The 11,192-nt window shown below is 35.1% G+C and overlaps 3 protein-coding genes across 3 annotated transcripts in view; 1 reads left to right on the forward strand and 2 right to left on the reverse strand.

The window, feature by feature from the left end:
• LOC112097690 (methionine S-methyltransferase-like) overlaps positions 1-2,264 on the forward strand; it is a 29,148-nt gene extending 26,884 nt beyond the window's left edge. The window contains exons 2-4 of the mRNA XM_024183016.1: positions 377-541; positions 1,694-1,772; positions 1,942-2,264. Of these exons, the coding sequence (XP_024038784.1) occupies positions 528-541; positions 1,694-1,772; positions 1,942-2,229 (381 nt within the window). The 5' untranslated portion in view covers positions 377-527 and the 3' untranslated portion in view covers positions 2,230-2,264. The remainder of the gene's footprint in view (positions 1-376; positions 542-1,693; positions 1,773-1,941) is intronic.
• Positions 2,265-4,931: 2,667 nt separating this feature from the next.
• Positions 4,932-8,903, reverse strand: LOC112098382 (putative disease resistance RPP13-like protein 1). Its single transcript, XM_024184585.1, has one exon. The coding sequence runs from the start codon at positions 8,706-8,708 to the stop codon at positions 4,944-4,946; it is 3,765 nt and encodes a 1,254-aa protein (XP_024040353.1). The 5' UTR covers positions 8,709-8,903; the 3' UTR covers positions 4,932-4,943.
• LOC112097656 (putative disease resistance RPP13-like protein 1) lies at positions 8,770-9,374 on the reverse strand. The gene is made up of 2 exons (XM_024182929.1): positions 8,880-9,374; positions 8,770-8,796 (listed from the first exon to the last, which is right to left on the reverse strand). Exons 1-2 carry the CDS (start codon positions 9,372-9,374, stop codon positions 8,770-8,772), a joined length of 522 nt encoding a protein of 173 aa, XP_024038697.1.
• Between the last annotated feature and the right edge of the window lie 1,818 nt (positions 9,375-11,192).

Raw genomic sequence — 11,192 nt, forward strand, 5'->3', positions numbered from 1 at the left:
CTGTACTTTGGAGTATTTTAATAATTGATGTTAAGATTTGCTAATGTGAAAAGGAAGAAAACCTGCTTAAAGGTATTAATGAAAGATAAAGAGAACCAATTTGGAGAAGGGAATCCTTATAGTGGGAGTTCTATTCTTTGGGGTTTAATTGATGGGAGAAGAAACAGCTTATATGTTTACAGACATAGACATTTGATTGCTGAGTTAGCTGAGGAAGACAATTAATCACAATGTTTGATGTTGTTTCTGTTGGCCTCAGCTAATTGTTAAGATTTCATACTTTTTTCTGGTTTTTCATAACTGTGACCTAAAACTTAATGTATACTTTGATAATTACATAATCGGCTTCTTGCTGATATTTGGCTTTAATTTGTAGACCTGAGGCTCTTTTGGGAGTTGGGAAGATTTACGAAAGAGGAGTTTCTGATTAGCTGGTTTGTTCTCTTTATGCCTACAGAATTTGAGTTCACTGGTAAGCTTGATTCACCTTGTTTTGATTTACTACCAAGAGGTGTTAACAGTTCATCATGCACAAAAAGAGGTGGGGAAAAAAAGAAATCTTCTTGCTAGATTCATAAATTTAATAGTTGAATCATTTTCAACCAAAGAAATGTGCTGAAGAGCAGCATTTTCGTTTATATCAGAGTTCAATTGCATCTTATATCATCTGTTTCCATCTCCTTTGTGGTAAATAAAGTCCTTGATGATGACAATAAGAATCACAGAAGAAGTTGTTAATTTCATATCTGGAGATTTTCATCATAGTAGTTCATTGAAAGTGAAGACAGCTGAGTATTGCTTTTTCTGATGCAGTCTGTCCCTCTTTGGTGTGTTTATTTGAAATTTGCGCAAGAATATGATCCATCTATACGAGAATGTGCCTAATAAAATATCACAAAGGTGCCTAATACAGTGAAATTAACATATTCAGCTCATGAGATTGCCATTATATATATTGAAAAAGAAATTAATATAAGAAACTGAAAATTAATTGACACTGGATCAAATTGGATTGTTAGTTGTTAATTATGATGGGAATATAATCTTGGTCTTTTAATTATCATCTAGGTAATGCATGTGCACTTTCATTTGTGAGAGAGAAAATATTTGACAATCACAAAAACAACAACAATTCACTCCCATAAACAACATAATAGATACATGGTCTATATTGCAAGTCTTTTTATGATTTTAATTAAAAGAGAAAATGCAAAGGACATATTATATATAATTGAATGTTCTCCTTGATAATTGGTCAAAATAACACCAATCTGGCTAACTAATACAATCATCATAATTATCCGATTTTCATTTTAATTATGTCCAATCATGCTAATTTAATAAAGAACACGGAATACATGAGTATTTATATGTTCAACAACTTTGGCTGAGTATTAAAAATATAAAAGCTGCATTTTTGCTTTGTGTTACTGTAGGACATGACCATATTATGTTGCATTTGTCAGAAAACTGAAAATTATCGAAAAGGATCCTAAAAGAGATGTGTTGAATTGTGAGCTTAAAAATGAGTTTTAGAAGTTTCTGACATGTCGGTTTGTATCCTTGATTGTGCATGCCCTGTTGGTTTCTGGATGAAACAGGAGAATATGACATCTGTGTATTGTCTTTTACTTGCAGTAAGTGAATCACATGTTCTTCACATGATTTGACATACTTTATACGGATTTAGCAGTTGTTTTGGTCACTTATTGACTGACCGTTGTAAGGCGGGAAAATTCTGGGTTTCTTACAACAAACCCAGAAGGCAGCTGGTGAGTGGGAGATGTTTCTAGCTTCTTCATGATCTGTATATATAGTCTTAGAGGCTATAGTTGAGCCATATGAAAAGCTTGTAACTCCTTAATGTTTGTAGCTTGTTCTTGGTAATTGCTTTGACGAGGGAAGTGAGCTAAAATGATATCAACTTTTATTTATGGACAGGTTAAGAAAATTTTTGAGTTCCTGAAAAATGGCTTCCATGAGATCAGCAGTTCTTTGGATTTATCTTTCGAATATGATTTGGTTGCTGATGAGAAAATTCCATTCCTAGCTTATCTTGCCAGTGTTCTAAAGGAGCATTCCTTTCTCCCATATGAGCCACCAGCTGGAAGCAAAAGATTCAGGAATCTGATTGCTGACTTCATGAAAATGTACCACCATATTCCACTAAATGCTGATGTGAGAAAACCTTCACCACTCATCTGTTTTTTTACTTCTCTAGACAAGTAATTTTGTTATTTTTTGTTCTCAATATGTAGAGCTCTATGGACCATTATTTCAATTTCTTTGCATGTGAACTTGGAGCATTCATATTAGTTTAGGAGTGAATCTATTGGTCTTTTACTTGTTTGTAACAAATAACGTATGAAACAATCTTGTTATTTTTTGTTCTCAATATGTAGAGCTCTATGGACCAATTGCTTGTCTTTTGTTATCCTCATTAGAATTTCTTTAGACTACTTCCACTTCATGCTATTTGTGATAAGTTGTATTGTTTTTGTGGTCTTTCTTATGTCTGTTGGACAAATACTGTAATATGAAATTTTATCTAATGGTGTCCTTTATTCCTTTTGCATCCTGTCCCCTCTAGTAGTTAAATGTATTTTGGGATTTGTCAATTTATTTGATTTGATGAAATCTTGATTCTCATGTTATCTATCTGTTTATCCAACTTGACCAGGGAATGTGTTGTTGATGTGAGTTACGCTGCACGTGCTTGTTATTCATCTAGTCCTTTTATGTAAACATACGTGTTTGGATGTACTCGTATATATACTGGACCCGAGATATTTGCACCTGACCTACTTATTGATGTACATGTAAAATGAAGGTCTTTTGGAATTATAACAGTTTTGATGAATCTGAATTATATACTGGAATTATATACTGGACCCGAGATAATAATAATCACACTCCAATTCATAAGGATAATCCTCGTGTCATATTAATGTGTTAATACGAAGGTCTTTTGGAATTATAACAGTTTTAATGAATCTGAATATTCAATAACTGATAAATTGTATTTATTAAAATTAATGGTAATGGCACAGAAACAATTAATTCAAGAACTCGCCTATAGTGTATTAATTTAAAATAATTTTTTAATGCAGTCCAGTCATTATGTGTTTAATTAGCAATTGAAAACTACATAACATAATAACGTTGTTGCTGATGAGGCAGCTGGTAATTCTTTTGGTGCAGATATTAAGGCCACTAAAGCTGAAACGTAATGAGAGAAATATAATGTGTTTGCTTAGTTTGCTTTTCCCTTTTTCATATTTGTTTTTCATATTTAATTGGCTTTGTCGTGGGGTACTATTTTCTCTTTTCATTTTTTATAATTTCAATTTCATCGTATGTATATGTCAATATGTGTGTGTATATAGACACACGCTCGCATACACAAAATGTAAATAATTTTCAAATATTAAACATTTAAAATAGTCAAGCATATTAACAATTTACAATTTAGATTATACGTAGACGAAATAATGGTAACAACAATAAAGTGCGTTTTATAAATCTTGGTCCTACAATAGTAAAAGAATTAATGAGCTTGGTTTTTATTAATAAAAATTAAAAACAAATCTTTTTCTCCAGAACTTATTATGAATTTTAAGGAGGGGAAAAAAAAAGTCTTACTCCGATTCATAAAGATATTCCTTCTTCTTTTAAATTTGATGTGTTAATACGAAGATTCATTCCAATTATAACAGTTTTTCAATAACTGATAAATTGTATTTATAAATATTAATGGCAATGGCACAGAAACTATTAAGTTAAACTAAACAATTTTGTAATACAGTCCAGTCCTTGTGTGTTAATATTGTTACTAATGAGGCAGCTAGTAATCCCTTTGGTGTAAATAATTAACTTTCATATGCACAATATTTAAAATAATCACCAAACAACAATTCACAAGTTACATTACACATAGACGAAATAATACTAATCTAGCAAATTCAATCATAATAATTTGATTTTAATTATATTAATTATTTCCAATCATGCTATTTTTAAAAAAGAACACTCCAGTGTTTATATATCCAACAGGTAAAATTTCAAAACAATATTTGCCAAAGTCTGATGAAGAGAAGATACACACGCACATATATAACCGTACAGCAAAAGGATAAATAAAAGAAAATGAAGTTTCAACAGCTGAATAATGCATTTTATTGTTTAATTAAAAAATTCGAAAACTCTTTGGCCTTATATACATGATAAAGATTCACCGACGCCGAACCATATTAATTTAAATTAGTTTTCAACTGAGATTTGAATTTTGAAATTACATACAAAAACACGCCCATTTTTTTTAAAATACTAATAATAAAATATTTCATTTTTCATCTATTACAACAAGAGGCATAATCGCAAAAGTGAAAAATATTTCATTTAACAAGTCCCAATATTGTCCTCTAGCCTTTCTGCACTTCTCTGCTATCAACGGACAACTCTAGATCCATAATCGCAAAAGTGAGGAAGGCAATCATCCTCTGTTCAATTATCAAAAACTCCTTTTACCATCCATTTGAACATACACAAACACGCCCAATTTGAAAAAAAAAGGTAGTAATTATACAATATTTCAATCGTCCACTGTTTAGTCACCAAAAACCAATTTACCATCAATTTCAACGCCTAATTTGAAAAAAGAAAATACTAATAATAATAAAATATTCCAGTTGTCCATCCTTTGCTGAATAATGCAAACCCGTTACGTTATTCTACCATTTCTTAAATTTAAAGCATTCCACCATTTAATTAAAAAATTCGAAAACCCATTATATACAATACAAAAAGCCCACCGACACCAAACCATATTAATTTAAAATAGTTTTCAATTGAGATTTGAATTTTAAAATTACATACACAAACACACCCGATTTTAAAAAAAATAATAATAACACTAACAATAAAATATTTCAGCCATCCTCTGTTCAGTTATCAAAAACCCATTTCCAATCTATTACAACATAAGGTATATGGGTTAACAAGTCCCAATATTGTCCTCCATCCTTTCTGCACTTCTCTTCTATCAGCGGGCATCCCTCGATCCATAATAGCAAAAGTGAGGAAGGCAGGCCCTTCTCCGGAAAGTATTTGAGCTTGGGACAATTATAGAGACCCAATGAAGTGAGGTTTTGAAGATCAACAATTGAAGAAGATAGGTGTTCCAGATTTGGAAAATCTTCAATCCACAGAGATGTTAGAGAGGCAGGAAGAGGAAGCGCGGTCCCTAATCTTTTGTCTTCTAGTGGAAATGACACCATGTCGTCATCGCATCCTCCGATTTTAAGATGTCCCAGAGAGGAGAATCTGTGAAATCCCCGGCCCCGCTCAATCATTGACTTCCAAATCTCCATATTACCCCAAATATCAAGTGAATGAAGGTTCGTGGGAAGGCCATCTTCTTCAAGGCTTGGAAGCTCACCTCCTATTGTTAATTCTTGAAGAGAGCTCAGATTGTGCAATCCCTTGGGTAAGGCCTCTAGTCTCTCACAATCATATATCCCCAGCCTCCTGAGTTTCGCACAAGGCAATCCCCCTTCGGGAAAGGACACCAGATTTCCACACTCCCTTATCCATATCTCTCGAAGCTGGTGGAGTTTATGTAAACCACTCGGTAAAATTTTCAGATTTTCACAATTATAAATACTGATTGTTTCAAGAGATGTGTTGTTGTCCAACCTTTCTGCTATTGACTCCAGCTTTGGACATCCATAAACATCAAGTACCTTAACAGACGAAGGTAGATTGCCAACTTCAAGGGACTCAAGCGTGGCAGGTAACTCGTATTTTGAAAATATACATGTCAGAGAGTCACAATTGAAAACAAACAACTCCTCGAGAAGAGATGAGGTGTACCTTCTGCCGCTGCTACACTGGATGCCCTCTTCCACTGTCAAAGTCCTTATATTATAGCAATCGCGGATCTGCAAATTCTTAAGGCTCGATGGTAGCTGGACAGCAGCAATATATGTCAACGAACGACAATGCTTAATACTCAAGATCTCGAGAGACGAATTGGTGTCGCACATCCATGCCTCTGGTAACGATTTCAGTGCATCACAATACCTAATCTCAATTTTCCTCAACTTGGAAGGCAGAGCAACCTCAGGAAAGGAAACAAGGGAACTGCAGTTGTAGATTTCTATCTCTCTCAAGGAACAGAGGCTGAGCGATGATTGTGGCAGCTTCACAAGGCCTTCGCATTCGCTCAATCTTAGATATTCGAGTCTGCATGACAACTCGCAGAGCTGCTGTTGTTGGTCTTTCTCTTCCTCCGCGACCAAGGATTGAATTTTGGGACAGCTGTCAATCGTCAGTCTTTTGAGAGAGCAAATGTCTTGCAGTAATTCGTTATGACTCTTCCATATATATGTTTCATTTTTAATATTTTTTATCTCCAATTCTTCCAGTTTTGGTATTCGCGACTTCAATGGCCCTGCGAGAAACACTTGATTTGATGTATCTCTACAAACCACTGAATTCTGTGAGCCGAGATGATCAGTTGTACTTCTCCACACAACCTTTTTACATCCACCAATCTGTAATTTGCAAAGAGCTGGAAGACTCGAAACTGAAACTAACAATTCTTCACATCCTTCAATAACAAGCTTCTCCAATGCAGGAAGGTGCTCTGGAAATGTTCCTTTCAGTTTAGAACAGCTTAAAATGTGAAGCTCTCTCAATTTAGGAAACCGTTCAACTCCTTGACTGGATCCATGAGGAATCCAGTCTTCCCACTCTTGCATGTCTTCAAAACGAAGAGTCTCCAAGCATGGAAATGGAATTGGAGAGTCATTCCCATAGAACTCCGAACCCAAACTCCTTACTCTGCTCATTCTACGTACTGCAAGATGCTTTAGAGAGGGTAGTTGGCCGACTGACGGCAGGGCAGTACACATGTCACAATTTTCAAATTTTAGGGTCACCAAATTTGAGAATGAGGAATCTCCCAACCAAGTTGGAAATTTCATACCTCCATAGCCTTTGATACAAAATTGCTCCAGATTTGTATGAGGTTTTACCATGTCAAGCACGCCCATTTCAGTTTCTGCCTCCCTTGAAGATGAACCATCGGTACTGCAAGTCCAATTAAGTGATAATTCTTTCAGATTCTTCTTTCCATCCAACCGAGCCTCCTTTGCATCACCAATGTCTTTTACATTCTCTAATTTTGAAATTTTAAGTGTCCCCTGAAGATGGATCAATGACTTTAGCTCTCGTAACCCAGAACCATTGTCTTTTCCCACAGCAAAATTACACAACGTCTGAAGACAAGTCAGCTTACCAATTCCTAGTGGCATTTCCTCCAACGAATCTGTATTTGAATTATTGAGATGATGCAATTTGGTGAGGTTTCCCATGTCTGCACACAACTTCTTCAGTAGCTTACAGCCCTCCAACAGAAGAGTGTGCAAATTGTAAAGCTTGCAGACTGATTCAGGCAGAGTTCTAATCACAGTTCCAGATAGGTTGAGGTACCTTAAATACCTCAAATCACCGATTGAATCCGGTAGCTCGGAGATGTAATATCCACACAAAGAGAAGACCCTTAAGCTTTGGAGTTTGAACAACTTAGGAAGAATGCTATGAGCCAAGTATCCATGCTCACTATTTGACAACATCAGTGGTAAAAAAGTTCGCAAATGTTGGATATCATACAATTTCTCAAACCTTTTAACGCCGTCACATTCTCCACAAATATATGATAGATGACGAAGATTTCTTGAAAAACTTTGCTGCTTGTTAACCTCTGAGATATACTCCATTCTGAAGTACATTTCCCCAGCAGCCCATTGAGCAAGGTCGTTGACGAGGTCATGCATCACAAATCGTGATCTACTGCTGCTTGATTGCTGGAAAAAAGATCTTGCACGTAGCTCTTGAAAGAACTTTCGACCTAGATCTTCACTAGGATTCCCGCTCTCTCTGTGATCCAAGAAACTCGAAGCACACCATAATAAAATTATCTCCTCCTCTTCAAATTCGTAATCCTTTGGTAACAATGAGCAGTATGCAAAGCATTGTTTCAAAGTTGGAGGAAGATAATAATAGCTCACTGCAAGGGCTGGTATAATGCGACATCTCTCTTGTGGTAATTCCCATATCTTGCTACTGAGCACATCTTCCCACTCACGTCTGTCATGTTTTCCACGTAAAAGTCCTCCCAGTGTTTTTGCTGCCAAGGGCAAGCCATTGCATTTTATCACTATCTTCTTGCCAATGTCCTCCAATGACTTATGAGAACTGAAATCTCTCGTTCCCAAAGAGTGCTGAGCAAACACAGACAGACAATCCTCAGTTGACAAGTTTTTCAATTCATAAGCTTGATCCGGGCTCATGATTTTTGCAACCTCTTGATTGCGAGTAGTGACAACAATCTTACTTCCCTGTGCGCCAGCTTCAAATGGGAGGCTAAGGTCGACCCAATCATTGTAATCCTCATTCCACACGTCGTCCAAAACTAGCAAAAACTTCTTTCCAAACAGGTGTTTCTTCAATTTCTCTTGAAGCAAATTTAAGTCCTGATTATCCGCATTCTGGTCAGCAGCAATGGAAATTAGGATTGATTTTGTAAGCCTGAAAACATCAAAATCATCAGAGACGCAAGTCCATGCCTTGAGATCAAAATGATCCTCCACCTGCTTATCATTATAGACAAGCTGAGCAAGAGTGGTTTTACCCAGCCCGCCCATACCTATAATAGGAATAACAGAGAATCCACCATCATTTCTTGAATCATCCTTCAACAACAATTCAACAATTTCCTTCTTTTCTGTTTCCCTGCCAGAGACCTTGGCTTCATTCACCAAAGAGGTTGTGGGTAGTCTTTGCCTGTCTTTTTTGGACCTCCCAGCTGAACTTACGTTCAAACCCAGCGAGTCTTTCTGTGTTACATATCTTGAAATCGGTCGTTGATCTCTTTGATTTTGGACATCATGGCGTAATCGAACTGAATCGATTGTGGAGTAAAAGTGGTGCAGCAACGTAGGAATGAGCTTCCGAAACTTACTTGTTCTTGTACGACTGCTACTGGGTTGATCCTGAGCAGCAGCTGGATCTCCATTTCCAAGCAGCAACTTCCTCCGGAAAGCCTCAGTTTGAAACTCATCCAACAAGTCTTCAACATCATAAGCCAAGTTCTGAAGCTTGCCAAGCCACTTCTTCACAAACTGATTAGTCGTCTTCTTCTCCTCAGCATCATCAAGCACCGCCTTGATCATCTCCAACATATTCGCCCACTTCATCAGATCGGCCTTGATTTGCTCTTGGCGTGCAAAAAACAGAATCCCCTCTGAAGCTAACTTATTGACCAGCAAATCAACGGACGCCCTAAGGATTGCCTCTCCGATGATTGACATTTTTTTTTCTTTCTTCTCTCTCTTTTTTTTTTTTTTTTTTGGGGCAAAGAAAGAAGCAGAATTTTGAGTTTTGAAAAGCAAAATGAGAAAATTGAACAGAAACTGTGAAGGGTCAAGCAAAATGCAGGTAACAAGTCTTCCACTTGTTGTTTAAAATCGCACGTTGATATTTGTAGGGCCAAGCAACATTAATCCAATGTCCGGTAAATGCCGAATAAAGAGGAAAATGGAATTAATATTGAATTAATTGATATTGAATTAATTTTCATGCTAAAATGAAGACTTAAAAGTATACTATAATATTTTATAATCACAATGATAATTTTAACAATCATGTTATATTAATGTCGTGTAAAAATAATTTATAATAAAATTTTAGCCGAATATAGTAAATTCGGCTTATTTATTAAATATATATATTTAATAAAATAATAGCACAATTAATATGTTATCAATCAAATAGAAACTCTAATGTGAAAACAAAAACCGTCCCACCACCAATAATTTAGCAAGCTTCACTTTATTACACTACAGTGAAAACAAAATCGGCCCCCACCACCATCAATAATTTAGCAAGCTTCACTTTATTACACAAGTGAAAACAAAAACAGCCGCTACCACCATCAATAATTTAGCAAGCTTCAAATGCTTGTGCTTGTCTGCTTGACGAACTGGGCATGGGTGGACCAGGCATCATTGAGCAATTCCAAAAAAATTAAAAAAAAAAATCAGTGTCCAGCAAAGAAAATCCATCTTTATGTGTTGCTTCCTACTCGGTACATCTACTGATATGTACATCTATGTAACATTTAGAAAAAAATAATGATACAGCCACAAACTCTTGTACAAATTTATTTTGTATAAACTGATGTGGTATGATAAGATTGGTTGAATGAAAATATAAATTAATAAAAACAAATCATGTGGGCCAAGTGATATTTCATTCAACCAATCTTATCATGCCACATCAGTTTGTACAAAATAAATTTATACAAGAATTTATAGCTGTATCATTACTCTTTAGAAAATAGAAGTAGAAATTGGAACTCACTTTATGGCTCGTATGCAACACACGTATTAACATTTAATTAGAGTTCACACACACACACGTGTGTGTGTGTCTAGTTTTAATTGAGAGATAAATTAAACATAAATACTTAGATGTTTCTAAATAATTGAATAATGATACTATTGGTATTTATAAATTTCTAAGACGCGATAATTATGTGGGGGACATATATTTATGGTTATAGAAAATGGCGGTAAAAATGGTACAAATCTAATATAATAAAAATGTATAAACTGTAGTAAATTAATGTTTACTTCAAAGGACGTTATAAATATCGCTTTCCTTAATACGTTATTTGCTCCCATTGATTGAGTTATGCATATGGATTAAGCAAATATGCATCTAAGATACAATAAAGCGTTGATTTGTTTGTTTACGTTGTACATCAATGAAAGCAACACATGAATATTCTTGAATGTTATAAGCCTAACAAGAATTAATATATTATTCTTACAAGAAAATAATATGTTAGATATTTGATGCATAAAAAATAAATGTTAATCGATGAAATTCTTTTAAAGAAAGAGGACTACAAAAAAAATGGTGTAGGATCATTTTATTCATGTCTAATTGACATTTATTTTTTATGAATGTAGGGGTATTTTGGTAATTTTATGGACACAAGCGTTATATGTTGTGGATAGATGTTCGTTTTGAACTACATTGCGTGTGGTTAGTCGTATTTCACATTTATGAAAAGTAATTATACGTTTCCTTGATTAGGAGAAACTGCGAATGAGAACCAAGCC

The sequence above is a fragment of the Citrus clementina genome, unplaced genomic scaffold, assembly GCF_000493195.1.
Source record: "Citrus clementina cultivar Clemenules unplaced genomic scaffold, Citrus_clementina_v1.0 scaffold_5, whole genome shotgun sequence".
Taxonomy (NCBI): domain Eukaryota; kingdom Viridiplantae; phylum Streptophyta; class Magnoliopsida; order Sapindales; family Rutaceae; genus Citrus; species Citrus x clementina.